The sequence below is a fragment of the Heteronotia binoei genome, chromosome 10 (genome assembly GCF_032191835.1).
Source record: "Heteronotia binoei isolate CCM8104 ecotype False Entrance Well chromosome 10, APGP_CSIRO_Hbin_v1, whole genome shotgun sequence".
Classification (NCBI taxonomy): domain Eukaryota; kingdom Metazoa; phylum Chordata; class Lepidosauria; order Squamata; family Gekkonidae; genus Heteronotia; species Heteronotia binoei.
This window is the reverse complement of record NC_083232.1, coordinates 21,349,384-21,370,555: the sequence shown is the minus strand read 5'-3', so window position 1 is coordinate 21,370,555 and position 21,172 is coordinate 21,349,384. Positions and strand designations below refer to the sequence as shown.

General features: G+C 41.7%; 1 protein-coding gene across 1 annotated transcript in view; it reads left to right on the top strand.

The window, feature by feature from the left end:
• Positions 1 to 21,172, top strand: part of PTPRN2 (protein tyrosine phosphatase receptor type N2) — a 961,700-nt gene that overhangs the window by 85,323 nt on the left and 855,205 nt on the right. The window contains exon 2 of the mRNA XM_060248066.1: positions 2,062 to 2,112. Coding sequence (XP_060104049.1) covers positions 2,062 to 2,112 — 51 coding nt within the window. The remainder of the gene's footprint in view (positions 1 to 2,061; positions 2,113 to 21,172) is intronic.

Below are 21,172 nucleotides of genomic sequence, written 5' to 3'. Positions count from 1 at the left end.
GATATTGAATCAGTCAGATTGCTGTAAAACAGACTCTGGACAAGAATTTGATCTAAAACGGAATAATGAGGACCGTTGGGTACTTTTGGAAATTCATACAGTTGGAACATGGACTTGGTCATATTGGAGTATTGAGTGGAGACACTGTTGAATTTGTATTTTGATGGATGGTGTGTAATATTGAGACATTCATGAAAAATATCAATACAGGTGAAATATATATATATAGCATACCTAATAACATTTCATATTCCTTTTTATGCTAACTGTTTGAGAGCCAATGTGGTGTAGTGGTCAGAGTGTTGGCCTAGGATTTGGGAGACCCAGGTTCAAATTCCCACTCTGCCAAAAAGGCTTGATAGGTGACCTTGGGCCAATTATGCACTCTCAGCCTAACTTTCTTCACAGGGTTTTGATGAGGATAAAATGAAAGAGAGGACAGTTATGTAAGCTGCTTTGAGGTTTTGATTTGGAGAAAGCCAGGATATAAATGAAGTAAATAATAATTTCTCTTGTACATTTTAAAACAATATCCCAACATTCTGATCCTTTGATACAGAGCCATCACATATCTATTTACTATATCTTTCATCTGTCTATAACAGATAATGGGATACATCCAAATAGAAAATGTAACCTGGAAAATGTATACAACTTAACAGCATGATTTTAATTTCTTCCAACATTCTTTATTTTCCTTAATATTTTCTATTATTAATTCAAAATTATCATAGAAAATCAAATACAGGTCCTCTCTAATATTCATTCCTATGTGTTTTATTTGAAATCACAACTTGATTTTTCAGTTTTAAAATTATCTGATATTGAAAGAGGTCAGCATTCCATGGCTCTACGATAACAAGGAACATGGTGCTTGTTTGTCTGTTGGGATTGTATTTTTTTAATTTTCAAAGTAATATTTTTTCTGTTGGTCTGAGAAAAGTGAAGGTGTTTAAATGGTGTCACAGTTTGTTGAGACCCTTATGTGGACAGTCCCATTTCATTGCTACAGTGATAGACATTACTAGAGCAATCTATGATACATCTGAGTGCCACTCAGAAGGGTACATAATAACATTGCTACCAAGGCAATGTCTTGTGTTGGTTTATTTATTACCACTCCAATTTTAATTCTGTTTTAGTGTCACAATTTATGTGACTTTGTAATCTGCCCTGAGCTCGCTTGAGAGGAGGGTGGGATATAAATTAATTAAATAAATAAATAAAACAAGACATTATTTAAACTTGGTGGCCTAACAACAAAAAATAGAACAACAGAATTCAACAAAAAAGTGCAAAGATGAGTCTGGAATTCCTAACCACATGTATGTTGCATCAGAGTACATATGGGGAAAGATCATGGGATCTTAGAGGAAAGCTAACAGAAAATGTCTACTCAGTTAAGTTTGGTGTGACTATTAGGGGGAAAAGCAAGCAAGCAAAATTCACATTAAAATTATTAGGAAAGGAATTAAAAAAGATTACTGGGTTCATTGCATAAACAAAGTTACAGTAATGCACAAACATGGAAATAAGTCCCATAGAACAAATATAATTTACTTCTAAATAACTATTTATAGGGTTGGGCTGCAATAAACCTAGATTGATGGGGAATGATATTTTGTAACAGTGGTTGCCATCAAAACTTACCTATTTGATAGCTTTAGAAAGCTGCTCTTTTGAAACTGTGAAGGCCAGTAAAGTTTAGGCATTGCCTGTATATTTATTTCACTACTGAGAATAAAAACAGTTTCCATTATTTGGTCATCACCATGTTCTAGACTTGTGCCTAGCAAAGCAAATTGGAGCTACGTTAGCCTCAAGAAATCAGCCTTTGGAGGCTGGGAATTCTATAGCAGGTGTTATTTTTTCCCATTCAGCTTTGATTTTTTTATATTGCTTTTATGTCCTCCTCTGCTGATATTTATTTATTTGCTGATCAGTTTTGAAATTCTAACATCAAACAAATAACTGCCTCCAATTTGACATCAACAAGTGTAAAATATCCGACTGTGGGCATGTGTAAGACTATACTGAATTTATGTTTTTATTACATTCTAGGATGCTTATTTGAGGATGACCTTTGCAAATCTTTTGAGATCTGTATAAATGGTAAGTCTATCAATGAATGGCTCATTTTTTTAAACAACCTGATGAAAATTCAAAGTTTTTCAGTACAAGTAAAGCAGGCATATCATGCCTTGAATTATGTAGCAATAGTAGTCTGTCAGATTGTGCTGCAGTGACAGAGCATAGACTCAGGAGCTGCTTCTTTCCTCCTTCCCCCCTTGGTTTGTAATTCATCCAGTTTGGAGTTCAGTCCTGTGGGGAGTGAGCTCTGAAGGTGTTTAAATACCTTGAGCATATTTTTGGTCAGGCTGCCCAACTGGAAGTGAGCTCCAAAGGCATATAAACCTTCAGAGCCCACCTCCTGGTCGGGCCAGCCTGGAAGCTCAGTCATGTCAGGCTGCTCAACTTGACTGAGCTCCCAGAGCAAGCTCTGAAGGCTTTTACAGCCTTGTATACCCTTATATGGGCAGGCTCCACCCACAGGTGGGCTCTGAAGGCCTATAAAAGCTTTCAGATCTCACTCTGAGAGCTCAGTTGAGTTGGGCCACTTGGCTCAACTGAACTCCAAGAGTGAGCTCTGAAGGCCTTTAAAGGCTTTCAGAGCTTACTCTAGGAGTTCAGTGGGGCTGGTGCGCTGGTTCGACCCAGAGGGGGGCTCAGAAGGCATTTAATTGCTTTGGGAGCCACCCATATGAACCCTCCTCATACCTAATGAACCTCCATGGAGGTTCAGAAAGGGTTTGTGAGAGACATATTCTCCTGAACTGGCCCAGTTAATGCTTGAACCGTGGTTGTAGTTTAGTTTGTGCCTATCCCTAAACAGTACCATATAATAGGCCTTTAAAGACGTGACTCACTTTATAGACTATTCCAGTAGTGTAAGAGAGTACTCAATCACTAATGAATTCTGTTAACTGTATTTTGGTTTCCTTTAAAATAAGCATATATTGCATGATTAGGTAAGATTCTAAATTAGTAAACTTGATTATAGAAGTAGTATACTATTAAAAAAATGTAAAACCCATCCTTCATCAAAACAGGTGACAGGAAAACCTCACTTACTGCAACATATTTTTTTGGGTTGGGACTCACTTAACCTTTTATTTGTTTTAAGCTAACGTGTATAGCAATAAGTGTTGAGTAACAATGTTGAAATCATTTCCATAAAGGCTATTTTTGTCCACTGCAATCTTATTTACATGTCCCTTATGGTTCATGGTAGCAGTCATGCTGAAATAATTTTCTTCCATGAACTGTTTTATTAATTTTCTGAATATGTATGTATGGAGTTGGTTAAACAATGATGTATTGTTTTATGTTTATTTTAAGAGCAGGAAGATGTCTTTTAGTGTCATGTTCTATATTTTTCATTTACAGTTTTATTTCATATCCTTCAATCCAGGAACCAATTAAAAAACCTGCCTAGTGCAGTTATAAACTTGAAAACTGCTATTCCATTGTGAATATATAAATCATTACTTTTTAATGGGAATGGGAGGAGAAGGAAGGAATAAGAAAGCTGCATACATTGTTATAAGAGCATAATTCTTGGGACACTCTCACTTAAAAGTATAGAAGAGTAATGTGGCAGTGATCTCTTTTAATTTTACCTGCCATTGTATTACTTTACCAGCTAGGACTAACTTGATTTTTTATTTTGGAGGCATCAACGTGGAACACCTGAGTCAGGTGGCAGTGACCTGACAGTAACTTGCTATTAAGAGTAGCTAGAAGAAAGGAGGACATAAATTATCAGGGGAGTGAAGGATGTTTTAAAAAAGGACATTTGTAGAAGACCTCTAAGAAGCAGTATATTTTGTTGCTAACAGTTTACTACCCTGATTTGGATAGCTTCAAGCTAGCCTTATCTTGTCAGATCTCAGAAGCTGAACAGGGTCAGCCCTGGCTAATATTTCAATGGGAGACTTCTAAGGAACATCAGGGCCATGACTTGGTGGCAGGCAATGTCAAGCCACCTCTGAACATCTCTTACCTACAGAATTGCCATAAGTCGGCTCTTTGAGAGGCCAAAAACAGTTTAGTGCCCTGTCCATTCTCTAATTAAGCCACAAGTACAAACATTTATGACACTTAGACTCACTGACTCAGTTCCAGGTATTTTTACTTAACTGGATTGTGGATCAAGCTTTGATTCTGCTTATGGGTGAGCATAGCTAGAAAAATAATCACACATCCCACTGATTTGGTAGGGCCATAAGCATTTTGAATGTCTTCTATACTGGCTGCAAATTTGCTTCTGGGCTCAGTTGAAAATGTTGTTTATAATCTTTGAAGTTCTTGGGAATCAGGGTGCTAAAGGACTGTATATTCCCATGTGGATGTCATATTATTTGGTATGTTATGATAGTACATTCATTTGAAGATAAGATTGTGACCTGAATATTTTCTGTTCTCTCAAATAACATACTGTTGTAGTAAAATGTCTCTCTTTTTTGTTTTGATTTATGTATAGGTGGTTTTTGTACAATTCTTTCATTTTGTTTAATATTTGTTGCACTATCCATCTTTTCTATTGTAATTTTAGGACAATTTTTTATATATGTAGGATGCGGTTCCTGACAATCTTTTTTATAGTATGAATCATGAAAAGGTTTATGTAGCTAAGATCGGGCTTGCAGAAATAACTCTGTGAGGCCAAGCAAGAAAAGTTAATTAAATGTACCAGCTGATGCACAGAGAGTGTATCGTTAAGTAAAGCCTCATTGACAACCACTAACCCTCTTGTAGGAAGAAATAGTTTAATGTTTGAAATTGTATTTAAAGACTCTGTGTCCCTCAAAGGCTGAATAAATAGCTGAATCAATACTGCCTAATATACTCAAGAAGTGCTTTTTAAAATGGTTGGTGCAATATACAGAACCCTTCCAAGTATAACAGCAGAAAGTCAGTATTGTCAAACTGTTCACCTATCAGGCACCTATGTAATCTTCTATGGCCAATCCTGCAGCCAGGAGGTTGTGTGTGGACCTCTGAATATTGCACTAGTTGTATGTTTCAGGATATTAGAAGAAAAGAAGATATTGGATTTATACTTCACCCTTCACTCGGAGTCTCAGAGTGGCTTACGAACTTCTTTCCCTTCCCCTCCCCACAACAACACCCTGTGAGGTAGGTAGGGCTGAGAGAACTCTTGAGAGAACTGCTCTTGAGAGAACAGCTCTGAGAGAGCACTTGTGACTGACCAAAGGTCACATCAGCAGCTGCATGTAGAGGAGTGGGAAATCAAACCTAGTTATCTCAGATTAGAGCCTGCGCTCCTAACCACTACACCAAACTGTCTCCAAACTAGTGATTGCATGTGGTAATTACAAGTCATGAAGATACATACTTACAGAATAAATGTTTTAAAATTAATTGTTGTATTTTAAGATCCTCTGTTAGAGGAGGATGCTTGGCTTGCCAAATTCAATTTACCTGGATTAGTGGACATGAGAATTATTCCAGTGGGCGAAGGTTGTATTCCAGTGTAAACTTTTGGAGATTATGTAGATATGTTCAGAATAACTTGAAGATTCAGGCTGAGTGCATTCAGAAGAATATTGAAATTGTACAAGGATATTGTTGAACAACTCGAAGAGTTTGGGTTGTGATTTTGTGCAACTTTACAACGAGGACAACACAATTAAGTGCTTAGAAAGTTTGCGATTCTTGAAAAAAGGTTTGGGAAATAGACAGCTTACTTGGAGGTCTGTTGGATCATGATCTTGACATCTTATGAACTCTGAGAAAAGACTGATATCTCACAGCCTAACTGGACTCAGGATATATTCCTTCAAGGAAGGGTGGGATAAAAATGTATTAGATAGACAGATGATAGAAAAACTGAGTCAGACCCACATTATGAACTTTAGCTAAATAATACGTAAATCAGCCAAAACCATGAGGGAGAAGTATCATTTGCCCTCAGTTGTCTTCTTGCCTCCTTCTGTAGAGGACATCTCTAGTTTTGTTCTCATTACTTTGCTCTTTTTTCTCTCCTCAGTTTGATCTCCATGTGGTTAGTTGATCTCTTCTTGTTCCTTTAATTACATTGCAGAAGGCTTAATTTAAAAAAAATGTACCTAGTGTGGTACGAAAATGCTACAAACTGACGAACACTCCCTCTGACTTATTTTCTTAGGGGAATCCCATCATGTCAAGTCCTGTTGGCACTGCCAGCAATTTACTTTGAAAGCAAGCAGTGACAGAGCCTCCCATCTAAGGGCTATTTTGTGGGGAGGGGGAAGTCTTTTCCAGCTCCAAAACTCCAGCCAGCTCCAACCAGCATCAAAACTACCCCCCAACTGGGCCTTTGGCTTATGTGGGGGTGCTTCAAGCATTGTTCTCACTGCAGGAGCAAACTAACATCAACAGACGGCCACTCTCTCTGTCTCATTTGCCTGGGCGAGGGCCATTGGACTCATATCTGCCCGCATTGTTTAAAATTCGGGAAGCAAACTCATAAAAATTGTGCTGCCAGACTCTGTACAGCCCTGTTGGAATTGGCCCTTAAGCCCCAAACCATGGGAGAGAGATCAACTTCTGAAGGGTCTTTGGTGTCAGTGGTAGTCTCTCTCTGCCTCTATCTGCCTTCCAAGTCAACTCACTCGACAGCCATATCAACCTTGATGGCAGTCAACACCAGTATTTCCACCTTGACCTAATGCCTATCGACACTGCAGTCCTCCTCAGCTTCTCCCACCAAGAAGCAGAAGAAGGAGAAGCACCATAAATCACATGATAGCAGCAAGGACCCTGTCAAAAGGAAGCATTTATCGAGTCCATCTAAAGACTCTTCTGTGCTCTACCTTTTTGCCTACTCATGTACTGGACTCAACCATCTCTACTTCATTGCCCCTCAAAATTCTTCAGACACCTCCTCTTCAGGTGGATCCCTTGAACAGGAGTTACTCTTGACTCCACAGAAGGCAATGAGATCAACCTCACTCAATGGAGTTAGCCAGTGGAGATGATGCCACTGGCAGAGATCCACCTCCACAGGACCCACCTGTCCTCCCATCTGCTCCGACCGTATGCTCCAAATTGTCAGATGTTTTCTCCTTCCTCCTGTCCCTGTTTGACAAGAGAATGAGTTATTCTTCTCTCAAGGTATACCTGGCTGCCATTTCAGCTCACCATGTCCCTAACCATGGAGTTTTGGTTTTCTCTCATCCAGACAGCAAGAGGTTTCTCAAAGGCCTCTTCCACCTACATCCACCAGTTCGACATCCAGTTCCAGCCTGGGACCTTCCTTTAGTCTTGAACAAGCTCATGAGGAAACCGTTTGAACCTTTGGCTACTAGTAGTCTTCATTTGTTGTCTTAGAAAATGGCCTTCTTGGTCACCATTATCTTGGCAAAGAGTTTCAGTAAACTTGCGGCACTCCAGGCAGACCCGCCTTTCTGCGGAGGAAGTAGAAGATGATATTGGATTTATACCCTACCATTCACTCTGAATCCCAGAGTCTCAGAGTGGCTTACAAACTCCTTTACCTTCCTCCCGCACAACAGACACCCTGTGAGGTGGGTGGGGCTGAGAGCACTCTCACAGAAGCCGTCCTTTCAAGGACAGCTCTGTGAGAGCTATGGCTGACCCAAGGCTATTCCAACAGCTGCAAGTGGAGGAGTGGGGAATCAAACGCAGTTCTTGCAGATAAGAGTCCACACACTTAACCAGTACACCAAATGTGCTGACATTATCTTCTTCCCCAGAGTCGTTTAAGAATTCCACCTACAGGTGGACTTAATCCAACCAACATTCTTCCCTAATCTAATTTCTGATGAGAAATCCAGACTACACTCCTTTGACTTCTGCAGAGTGTTATCCTTCTTATCTGCATAGAACCCGTTCATTTAGGAAATCTCCCAGACTCTTCATCTTGTACATTGGGCAATAAATTGGAACCTTTATGATGTCCCATGAGATCTGCAAGGCAGCCTCCTGGACAATACTCCACACCTTCGTGAAGCACTCCTATTCAGGACCTAGAATTTCTCCCAGGACCGTAGGAACAAAGAGCTGGAACCAAAGCCTGGACCAGCAGCCAGGAAGCCTGACAACTTGAGGCATCCTACACTCCAGTCTCATCTAGGGGAGAACAAAGTTTTCTACAGCTTTGCAGGATTCAGGACCCTACTCTTCCTACAGGAAGTAGTGAAGTTCAGCTTCCTACTAAGCCCTGAGCTGAGCTCTGTTTGTTCAACCAGTCTTTGACCTAGCCTGTGCTTCCCTGCTGTCCTGCTTCTACACCAGTGGTCTACTGCAGCCCTGCCTGATGATCTCACCCACTGGAATCCTCATGCCTTGGTTGACCAGGTAGAGTATGGGACACTTAACAAGACCATACACTAAGAAGAACTAGTTTTTATATACATAACTTTAAGTTGTCATCAAAAGACTATATGGAAAAGAAATTGAAAGACTGGAAATAGAATTAAAATAAAACAGGCTAACAAGCTGTTGTAGAACAGAAGGCATTGTTTTCATTTTTATTCCTAAACTGTAGGGGAAGTTTTGTTTTAAAAGGTAATCAAGCAATTTGAATAACTGCTGAAGAAACTGGTCTCAATTCCACTGGACCATCAAAACTTTTGAAGAAAGATTGGAGCTGTCTAATGGGCAAAATGAAATTTCTCTGAATTTCCTGAGAAGGGGTTTGAACATCTCTCACATATCAAAGTATTTTTCACACATGTCAACAAACTCACTTTGCTGTAATGTTATGGGATTTGAAAATGGAACGTTCTGCAGTCAGACAGTTTGGGAAGTCATGTGTCACAGTCACTGACCTGCAGCTTTTAATAAACACTTTTCCTTCAAAAATACAAATTACAGCTACAGCATATCTGGAGAATATGAAATTGATCAATTGTTCAGTACATCTCTGGGTATAGTAAGGTTATCTTGTATCGAATGAGAGCATTGTAATGGAAGCCATTGCAGTATCAGAGCTGCTCAACTTGCTTGGCAGTTTTTGCTTGACTTACTCAGAAGACACCCTCTGTTCACTAAGATGAATTTGTTAGAGTGCCACCTAGAAGCGCTTGCCACTTCTGCTATAAGCATCTGTTTCATTAATGTATGCAAGCTTTATTTTAACTAACTGCCTGTAACCTCTTTAAGAGCCCCGTGGCACAGTGTTAAAGCTGCAGTACTGCAGTCCTAAGCTCTGCTCATGACCTGAGTTTGATCCCCGGTGGAAGCTGGGTTTTCAGGTAGCCGGCTCGAGGTTGAATCAGCCTTCCACCCTTCCAAGGTCGGTAAAATGAGTACCCAGCTTGCTGGGGGGAAAGTGTAAATGACTTGGGAAGGCAATGGCAAACCACCCCGTAAAAAGTCTACCGTGAAAACATTGTGAAAGCAACGTCACCTCAGAGTTGGAAACGACTGGTGCTTGCACAGGGGACCTTTCCTTCCTTTCCTGTAACCTCTTTGGATATCAGTATTGGGGATGTAGTGTAATATCCTAATGAAGGAAAGAACTTTATCGTGCCATTATTTATATCCCATAAACAGAGTTACATATAAATAATACTAGATAATCCTAACATGATCCTTGTATCCTGAATCCTTTTTTGTGCATAAGTTTTTTGTCCATACACCTTGCAGTCATACATGAACTAATGACTCCATACCATCATTAAATATCTTGGTAACATTTTTACAACTCAAAAAAAGTAGTCTAAGGCTGGACTGAAGAACAAGATCCCTTTAGCAATTCCTTGATGAAAGTTAATTTCAACAGGTCTTTCTTCTAATGATTGTTGCCAGATATGTAACATATTGAATTATGTTTCACGTTTCGTAAAAAAATATTCCTATTCAAGCTGGAATATAATTTATCTTCTATCCAACTACATTGCCTTATTCCAAAATTACATTTTTCAATTTCCTGTTTAATTTTTTTTTGCATATATAGTACATGTGACCACACAAAGCTGGGTTAATTGACTACTAGTCTGCCTGGAGCAGCTCTCCAGTATCTTTTATACCACCTACTACTTGATCTTTATAATTAGAGATTGAACCTTGGACTTTCGTCATACCAAGCAGATGCTCTATAAATGAACCACATCCCCTCCTCACCACTACATCATCAGCAGACAAATTCAGTTTATAGTATTCTTTAATTGAAATTTCTTTTAGTGGGAAGTTAATATGTCATTTTGACATATTAATTCAGCAAAAGGATGCAATGATAACCCAAAAAATAAAGCTAACAGTGGGCGGCTTTGTCTCGTCTTTCTGGATATCCCAAAGTAATTGGATATTAGGCTAAACAGATTTTTTTAATCGGTTTCAGAAGGCAATGTTCATTTTGTTCTTAATTTTCCCAGGTGCTTTGGAATACTTTGGAATTTAGGGGAGTGTACATCATTATTCTCTTCCTCGACGTGATCCCTACTCCCTATCCTATGAGTTAGCTTATTCTGAAAGTATGACTGGCTCAAAGTCATCTGGTAAACTTCATGGCTGTTGGGAGCTGAACCTAGGTTTTCTCAGCCTTAGTCTAACTCTTTGACCTACACTGCCAGTAGAATAGAAAGAGACATTTTGTTTTAATTGTTTAGGTCAGTTATCCATGCAATAGTCACCTCCAGATTGGACTACTGTAGCACACTCTAGCTGGGTCTACCCTTGAAATTGACCCAGAAGCTTCAGCTAGTATAGAATGAAGCAGTGCAGGTCCTTACAGGGTCCTTGCTGACCCAGAAGCTTCAACTGAACCTTACCTCATGATCAGATTTGAGGTTTTGGTGCTTACCTTTAAGGCCTTTGATTGTCTGGAACCCACATATTTTTAGGATTGCCTCTTGCATTGCACTCAGCTGATAAGAACTTGTTTGTGGTCCCCGGCCCAAGAGATATCTGAGTGTCCTCAACCAGGGCCTGGGCTTTTAGTGTCCTGGTTCCAACCTGGTGGAACTCTCTGCTAAGCAGCATCCATGCTCTGCGGAACTTGTTACAGTTCTGCAGGGTTGTAAGGCAGAAATGTTCTGCCAGTCGTTTGGTTGAGGACAGTGATGGTGGCTGGTACTCTCATTTCCTCTCCCCCCCCAAGGTGGTAGCACAATGACCACCATTGGTTTGAATTGTATTGCTGTTACATATTTTATTGTAATGCTTATTTATTTTTAAACTGTTGCTTAGTGTTTATGATTAGTTTGTTGTACACCACCATGAGCCCTATATAAATTGAATATAATAAAATAAATAAATAAATAATAAATACACACAATGCACTTACATTACCCCAGACAGACAAAAAAGACTGAGGTGATGTGTGTGAACCATATATTGGCTAGAGTACTTGTCAAAAGCAAAGCCTTCATCAACTTCCAGAATGGTAGCTGAGTTACTCTATTATAACAATTTCAGAAAGATTCTTGTGGCACCTTAAACATTAACAGGTTTATTGTGGCATAAAGTTTTATGACTGGAGTCCATTTCATCAGATGCAAGATGGATTTCTCATGAGTGGTGCTGTCCATAGTGAGTGATACAGTAATCCTGAAAGTTTCTGCAATAAGGCTTGATTAAGGTTTGGTGCCACGCACCTCTTTTATGCCTGTGTTTCTTGACAAGTACATTCTGCTTTTTGAAGCAGACTCTTGGTGCTGGCTCTCAGGGCAGCAGCATCCCTCTGCCAAAGTGGAGGACAGCCCTAATCTGTTTTGTAACAGCTGTTGGAAGTTCTGCTGCTATGACTCTCCTCTCTGCCAAAGTTTTTTGCTTAAAGAATGTGCAACCAAGAGCTCTAAGCCCTTCAAGAAGTCACTAGTAGCAGAAGTTCTTAATAAGAGGTAGAAGGTGGGTTTGTTTTGTTTACTAAGTATAAGTTATATTTCATCCTCCCATTAGCTGTCCTTTACAATCCACCTCATATCTTGCTAGACATTTGCAGTGCAGTCTCTCTCTCTTTTTTTTTTTGGTGTGGCAGTCTTCTCATCTGCCCTCCCTGGTTTGAGAACTGGAAAAATAAAATTATTCTACACATACTCTGAGGGTCATCATGATCCCCTCTAATCCTCTCAGTGATTCTGACTCATCCCTAGAGGAGGAGCCAAGGGACCAAGAAGAGCCAAGCACTGCAGAGCCACTGCAGATGATGCTTCCACAGCACCAGAAGTTACCTTGCCAGAGCCTGCAAGAGAAGCCTGTCCGTCAGCCCTGGAAATAGTCTCCTGGCCTCTGCCATGCGGGACTCAAGCCTGGAAGTTTAGCCCACCAGGACCCTCTGCACATACTTTGTATGTAGTCTAGTCTAGACTAGATTGCTAGACTAGGCTCTGGTTTGATCTTTTCACAGATAACATAAATACTTTTAGTGCTCTTCTGTTGTAGCATGTATATACATATATATATGTCAGCTAATAGAACTGGAACATGATGGTAAATTTAAAAGACCATAAATGGATTAAACAGTGGAGCTATAGAGCTGTGTAAGAGGGACAGTTTGTGACATTTCTATGTAAAACTTGGAAGTATACAAGATAAATTCAGTGATAATTCACTCTGGACTGTGAAATTATGGGACATAGTTAAGCTTCCTTAATTATGGCTTGAGATATTGTCTTAACTGAATCTTCTTCATTTCTAATTTATTGAAATTCTGCTGCTGTGAAGCATACCAGATAATTGTGCAAAAGACATTCAAATAATGCCAAAGAATGCATGTTGAATTTTACCAGGAACTAAATGGTTCAGTGTACCATAATTCTCAATGATTTATGCAAGAGTACAGCCATATAAGTTTGCAAGTGAAATGATGAAATTTGGTATATAGTAAATGTCCCAGCTTTGCAATTCTTGCTCTTTTAGCCACCTAATATTGTTCTGCTAAATGTAGGCTTCTCAGAGGAGCTGTTTTCTTCTTGACTTGCTTAATAAATGACTATGCTTTAGAGGTCTATAAGACAGTTAATCACCTGAGCAGGTGGTTTCTGTTTATTGGGGAGGGTTGGGAAGGGGGATGTAATAGACAGGACCAGACCTATGTGTGTCCCTGTTTCATTAAGCTGCAGTTTAAAGCACCTGCTGGATTTAAAATAGATTCAGTACTGTGACTTGCATTTTAAAAAATATGCAGGCTGCTCTAAAGAGAAAATTCTCCATTTCTGCGATGAGACTTGTTAGGTAGCATTAATGCAAATAACTCAGGAGACAGATCTCACAATGGCCCAACAGAATAACCTTAAAATGTGTGATGTTATTTATTGTTTACATGAGTTAATTCTTTTATGGCAAAACAAACTGTCATTTGGGGAATGAATATAGCCAATTAACCATTTAGCCAGGAGCAATGGGTGTTTACCATAAAACAGTTAGTTGGCATATTAGTCGAAAGTGTTATAATGCTGCCTTTGTGTACTAGGGTGATGTAATTATATTGTTGCATCTTCAGCCAACAACAGATCACAGCAAACAATAGCATTGCATTTATGCCACAGATTGACCCTGGCGTTGATAATCCAACCTATACTGTATCACACTGCACTGATGCCTTTTTAATACTAATTAATACGTTTCTTCTGCACTTTTCCAGTGTTTTTCTCAACATGGTTATCCCTGTAAGTTTAGGTGTAAACATTTTGAATTGGAAGCTTGATTTTTTTAAAAAAAGATTCTGATATAATTCAGATTCAACAAAGAATTTCAAATAATAATCTGTTACCGAGGGGGGGGGGGGGGATATTTCTTCCCTAGTCAGTGTGTGGCTTCATTCTCCTTTCAACGTTTATCATAATTTCTCTGTCTCCCTCCCCCCATTAGGCTTTCCTTCCTTTCTGTTTATTCTCCTTTTGTAATTCTTTTGCAAGTGAGGAGGGAAGTATATCAAGTTTGATTTCATCTCTTGCATCAGCCATTTTGGGGTGGCAGTCACCCATCTCTCTCAAAATCCAAAAAGTGTTCACTAGGGTTGCCAGGTCCAACTCAGGAAATACCTGGAGACTTTGGGGTGTGGTTGCCAATCCCCAGTGGGGGGCAGGGGGTTATCAGAAATTGGGGGGAGGGGACATGTCTGCTGAGCAATCCATTATACCCCATGGAGACCAGTTCCCATGGGGTATAATGGAGAATCTCTCTGTGGGTATCTGAGGCTCTGGGGGGTGGTCCTGTTGTTGAGGTAGAGGCACTAGATTTTCAGCATAACATCTGGTTCCTCTCCTTTAAAAACCCCTAAGTTTAAAAAAGATTTGACCAGGAGGTCCAATTCTGTGAGCACCAAAAGAAGGTGCTCCCATCCTCCATTGTTTCCTATGAAAGGAAGGCATTTAAAAGCAGCACAGTTCCTTTAAATCTGATGACCAGAACTCCCTTCAAAGTTCAATTGTGCTTGTCATAACCTTGCTCCTGGCTCCACCCCCAAAGTCTCCACCCTCAAAGTCCCCAGATATTTCCTGAGTTGACCTGGCAACCCTACTTTGGGGTTGGAGATTGGAGACTTTCCTGTTCCCTAAAATAAATAAATATAAACTACAGCAGTACAGTTCCCCTGAATACAGTCTTATTTTCTTCGTCCTCTTTTTCTGCCTTCAAAGGGTTCCCCAGCAGCTGCATTTCCACTAAATGAAAGTGAACACACATACTCACGCACTCACAAAGCAGCCAAAATAAACAGTTTACAAGCCCACACTTTTGTGATCTCACTGGGGCAAAGTAAATAGCTTTACTCACCGGAGTTGCTGAATGTAACAGTTTCAACCAACTTCAGGAATTGAAAGTAAGGGAGAGGTCTGGGGTGGAGTTTTCCTCCATCCCATAATAGGGTTCTAGTTAACTCTTTGCTATCCATTTTACTATTAAAATAATTTCTGAAATAAATGCAAAACAAACGGAGGGACTGTGCTGTCTTCCTCTCTCACACACTCAGTGGGAAGAGCCATGTGTCTCTGCCTGCTCACTTCCCATGCAGCTTTCATGTCCTGCTGAGATTTAAAGGCACACACATGTTCCAAAACACAAAGAGTTTGCAAGGCTTCTTCTAAACATGCAGAAATCTAAAGGCACATCATGGCTGTTGAGGCAGGGCTTCCCCTACTGGCCAGCTGGCTGGCAGTGGGGAGGAGCCTGCAGAACCAGGGGATCACCTGCCTGGACCTCGGGCTGGCAAGCCTAATGATCAGAGTATCAAGAAGATTTGGAAACTGATATATTTTATCACTCAGTTTGGCATTCCAAAATCTGATAAACAGTGTCCCTCTTTCCATAAATCTGTTTCTAAAGGCAGATTTGTTTCTTCGGTTTCCATAAAAATAGGCTAATTTAGTCATTAAAACCATCCCCCAAACACTGTTCAACCATTCAGAAATTATTGTGGCAGACTTTAATTTTTTCCAGGTGGTTGCAATAGCTATTTTAGCAGCTGTCAGTAATCACAATATTAATTTGAGGTTAATGTAAAATACTGTGTCTTTCAGATTATATGGAAGAAATATTTTCAGTTCCAGAGAGAAATCACATCCTAAGATATCATTCAGTTAGGGATGCCAGTCTGCAGGTGGGACCTGGTGATCCTCTGGAATTACATCTCATCTCCAGACTACAGAGATCAGTTTCCTGAAAATATTTTGGAGGGTGGATTTTGTAGTATTGTACCTCACTGAAGTCTCTGTTTTCCCCAGGCCCCATGCCTGGGGCAACCTACCCCCCCCATCCCCCACTGGTTGCCGTTCGCCCCTGGCAATCCTACATTGAGTATTATAGACAATTACATCTAAACTCTTAAGTATGCAAAAAATATGAAACATATGTGCCAAAGGCGACTGACACTGCAGTAATAATCTACTGAGTATCTGTTAATACAGGCTATTCTTTGAAGATATGATGGCACACTTAATTTTACATAATTTTAAACTTTCTGAGGTTGATTTAATAAACAATAGTCCATATTCAACACTGGTACACTCTCTCCAGGACCCAATCCCCTTCTCTTGAAACAGTAGTACTTGTCTTGAGTTTATAACTGACTCTTAAGTTTCTACAAGCAGTTTCTAACTGTACCAAATGAGGGATCTCTTCAGAGCTAACACCGTTTGACTGGGTATGAAATTTTCTTCTCTAAGATCTATCCCCTTTCTTTGGCCAGAATGGGATTCTTTGCCTACTTCCCAAAGTTCTGTACCAACTCTCCCCCAATTGTACTGTCTGTCAGGGCAGAATTCCAAAAATGTTTCAAAACTGTCAGTAGTCAACTCTTCTCAGCTAGAGCTGAATTCAAACTCTACTCAGTCAAGGCAGAAATCTGCCTGACTCTCTCCTCAGCATCTAGCTCTCAAGTCTTTCTCTGCTCAGCTGTTACTAACCAATCAGATTGCTTGGAGCAGCCTGTCACTCAAGGCTCTCTGTTTGTTTGAAGAATTAACCTTTTACAGTCCTTCAACTATTTGTACAGCACTACTAAACTTTTAAAATGTGCATTCTGTCACAGGAGGTTAGGCTTCCCAAATCCCCCGCCTGGGCGGGGGACCCCTGATTTGGAGCCTTCTCCCCCCGCTCGCAAAAAATCCGGAAAGCGGGGGGAATGGCGGCCCTTCCCACCCAGCCCTGATCCCAGCAGCTTCTCCTCGCCCCTTCCTTTCCCACCCTTGAGCCCAGCCAGCGGCTCCAGAGGCGGTGCCGGGCGCGCCTCACTCCCGGCTGGCTGCCCACTGCTGCTGCTTCCGAAAGCATGGCCGGAGCTAGAGGCGAGCTGCAACGCTTCCCTGGGGCCCTGCCTCCTGCCTTGCCCTCGCCTTCGGTGGCTGGAGGAGGGCCTGTCAGGCGTCGCGGGCGCTGTCGGGGAAGGCGTGCGGGGACCAAGCAGCAGCCTCCCTGCAGCCTTCGTCGCTCAGCCAGGCCGGGGGGTGGGGACCGGAGAGAGCCAAGGCGCCGGGAGCGGAGCGGAGTCTGGCTGGGAAGGCGGCGCGCAGCCGGGCTGGCCCTGCGGCCGGAAGGCTCTTGTGGCGCTGTAGAGGGAAGGCGCGGCGCATGGCCGGCCCGTTTGGAGAGCCTCAGTAAAGGGCGGCGGGGGGGCGGGGAGGTCAGCTCCAGCAAGGATGGGAAATGCCTAGAAATGTGCGGGGGGTTGCTTTGGGTGGAGAACAAAAGACCTCCTCGGCCAGACCTAAGCCCCCCCCCTCCAGCAATCTGGACTTTGGGAATTCATTGTAGTTCTAGGGAACTGCCTGCATGCCCTCACTGGCTGGTCTGTGGGACACGATTAAGATTTCTACTGTTGGGTGGGGGGGAGAAGGGCTCAGAGGAGAATATTCCCTCTTGGGGGGAGGGGGTTGCCAGCTGGGCGAGGGGAATTCTTGGAGATGTGGGGGGTGGTGGGAGGCTTTTTTTTGAGGTAGAGGCACCAAATTTTCAGTATAGCATCTATTGCCTCTCCCCAAAATACCCCCCAAGTTTCATAAAGATTGAACCAGGGGGTCCAATTCTATGAGCCCCAAAAGAAGGTGCCCCTATCCTTCATTATTTCCTATGGAAGGAAGGAATTGAATAAGTGTGCTGTCCCTTTAAATGTGATGGCCAGAACTCCCTTTGGAGTTCAATTATGCTTGTCACAGCCTTGATCTTGGTTCCACCCCTTATGTCTTCTGGCTCCACCCCCAAAGTCTCCTGGCTCCATCCTCAAAGTCCCCAGATATTTCTTGAACTGGACTTGGCAACCCTACAGGAGGTATATGGAGAGCATAATGTTCCCCTTTGGCTTTGTGTTCCCAGATTGGAGTACTCACCCATGCACCCATCCTCAGGTCCATCCTGTAGAGACAAACTGGCTCAAAACATCAACCATTTATTTACAAGGAGACAACTTGTACCCAGTTCCTAACAAGCAACATACAAAACTGGAAACTAAAACTAGAGCTTTATGCAGTAGGACCAAACCAAGTCACACAGATATTAGAGGAGGAGCAAACTGTCCCATTACATATACACACACATATATAATAACTATACTACAGAGATAAACCAGGACTGTTTGTTCTTGATTTTCTGTTAAAGCTCCAGCCTAGAAGATTATTCAACTTGAATCTTCTTTCTTGGAATCAGGTAAACTCTTTCAGACAGTAAGTTTTACATTGTTTAAATTCTGCATTTTTATCCAGTTCAGGTGTAGTATACTATTCACTCAAGATGGCTTGCTAGCAGAATTATAATACATATTATGAATCCCTAATCCACCTTTACATAAAACTAAAAAAAAAAATTGTTTTTGTAATCCTAGGGGGTTTCCTTGACCAAATAAATTTAGGAATCAGTTTCTGTCAGGTATTTAAAATATCAAATTAACTTGAAGAGGAATATTTAAAAGGAGGAATACAATTTTGGTAAGATATGAGAGAAGAGATATTCATAACCATAGAGAAAAAGGGAATTTCAGAATTTTAATTTAGTCTCAGCTTCTGCTAACAATTTATAATGATTAAATTCTACTAAACTGTCAATATCATAATTTATCCATTTTCCAAGATATTTAATTGGAAGCAAACTCCAAACAAATTGGCAAATTGAATTTTATGAGATATTCGTATTTAAACCTAATCAATCACATTTACTAAGAGTAACCTTATATATAGGAACTCCCCCTGCCAGTTTTTGATGGTGCGCCATTGACAGCGACGCACAAGGTCAAGAGCCAGGGGGTACTATTGGAGCCTTCCTTAACGATGGAGGCTCAGATAGCAGCCACTGCTAAGTCTGCATTCTTTCATCTTAGGCGGGCGAGGCAGTTGGCCCCTTTCCTGGAGCATGACGATCTAGCAACGGTGATCCATGCAACTGTCACCTCGAGGTTGGACTACTGCAATGCCCTCTACATGGGGCTGCCCTTGTGCCAAACCCGGAAGTTGCAGTTAGTGCAGAATGCTGCTTCCCGGTTGTTATTGGGGCTCCCAAGATGGGAGCACATTCGGCCGGGGCTCCGGATTCTGCTCTGGGTGCCAATAATATACCGAGTTCGGTTCAAGGTGCTGGTTATTACCTTTAAAGCCCTATATGGCCTAGGATCTGCCTACCTTAGGGACCATCTCTCCCCACATGTTCCCCAGAGAGTACTGAGATCGGGATCTCAAAATCTGCTCGTTATCCTCAGGCCAAAGGAAGCCCGCCTGAAATCTACCAGGGACAGGGCTTTCTCTGTAAAGACCCCTTTCTGGTGGAACCAGCTGCCAGAAGAGGTGAGGGCCCTGTGGAACCTTGGCCAGTTCTACAGGGCCTGTAAGACAGCCCTCTTCCAGCTGGCCTATAACTAACTGGCATTGGAAACTGAGTGTAGTTTTAATAGACCGCTGTTATATGTTTTATTTTACTGTTTTAACTGTGTAAGATGTTTTAAATTCAATAATTTTATGTTAGATTTTATGTGCTGTGACCCGCCCTGAGCCACTTCGGTGGGAAGGGCGGGATATAAATTAAAATAAACTTGAAAACTTGAAACTAACACAGAAAACCAAAGTCAGGAACAGAGCAGTCTAGAGGTGGAGTTTTCCTCCATCCCATAATCAGATTTTAGTTAACTCTTTAATACTTGTTTTACTATATTAAAAACTTCTGAAATGAATACAAAACAAACATAGGGACTCTACTCTTTTCCTTTCTCATACATTTCACACATTCACCAGGAAGAACCATGTGGCTCTGTCTGCTCACCACACCCCCACATAGTTTTCCTCCTCCTGGGGTTTAAAGGTACACACACATTCCAAAACACGGTTTGCAAGCTTCTTCTAAACTTGTGGAGATTTAAAGGCACATCATAGTTGTTGGGGTGGAACTTTCCCAACTGGCCAGCTGGCTGGTGGTGGGGAGGAGCCCGCAAAACTGGGGGTACCCAGGCCAGACCTGGGGACTGGGGCCTATGAGTGAGCCATAGACCTGGGGCCTATGAGTGAGCCATCCTCAGGAGGTGACCGCTCTGCCCTAAGTTATCACCTGGTCAGTGGGGTTAGGGTTACAAGCCTCCAGGTAGTGGCTGGAGATCTCCTGAGATTACAACTGATCTCTAGGCGACAGAGATCAGTTCATCTGAAGAGAATGGTTGCTTTGGAAGGTGGATTCTATGGCATTATATCTCACTGATGTCTCTCCCCTCCATAAACCTTGCCCTTCTCAGACTCCACCCCCAAAATATCCGGGTATTTCCCAACCCACAACTGGCAACTGTAAGTGGGGTCAGTGTGGAATTGGCCTCACTGTGCAGATTATTAGCGTTTGGAGGGTGGTGGTTTATGGTAAAAGCAATGGGTATTATCCAAGTACCCAGGTTGTTGTGCACTTTTAGCCCCAAAGCCCTCTCCAATCAGCTGTGTGGTAGGCCTCAGCTTCTGCTGACCCCACTTTCAGATGTTTGGTAGTGGTTTTGGGTCACTGAGGGGAGTGTCTCAGAGGACAGCCTTGGAAGAGTCACCCAATTTGGCCAGTTCTGAGGATGACCATGTCACCCATGGGATGAAAAATCTGAGGCAAACACATGTATGCCTCCCCACTAATGTACATTCTAACACGGGTTCTAGGCAAAGTTTTAAAGCTATATACATGTGTTCTTGTTCTAGCATGCCCCTGCCCCAAAAGAGTTGGAAAAGGGTAGCTTTATTAAATGAATGCAATCTTTTTTTACTAATAAGGAAAGTAAAGACATCAGGTAATCAATGGCAATTAATAAATACAGCAAGGACAATCTCTAATTCTTGAGAGGCAGCATGGTGTAGTGGCTGGACTAGGATCTGGGAAACCCAGGCTCGAATCCCCACTTTGCCATGGAAACTCACAGGACAACCTTGGGCCGGTTGCAACTTCTCCACCTAACCTACCTCACTGGATTGTTGTCAGGATAAAATGGAGGGGAGGAGAATGATGAAAGCTCCTTTGGGTCACCCATTGGGTTGAAAGGTGGGATTTTTTAACTTCACTTTTTAAACTTCACTTTACTTCCCACCTTTGACCTTTAGCCACTACACCATTCCCTTATTCCCTTATTATCTGATTGGTCCTTGACCATATTAAATTATACTTGACTATTTCCTTATTTTACAGAGAGAGAGAGAGAGTGTCATACTTTGCCTGATTCTGTAATCCTGAGCTGGAATAGCGGTGGAAGTCAAGTCTGGAAGAG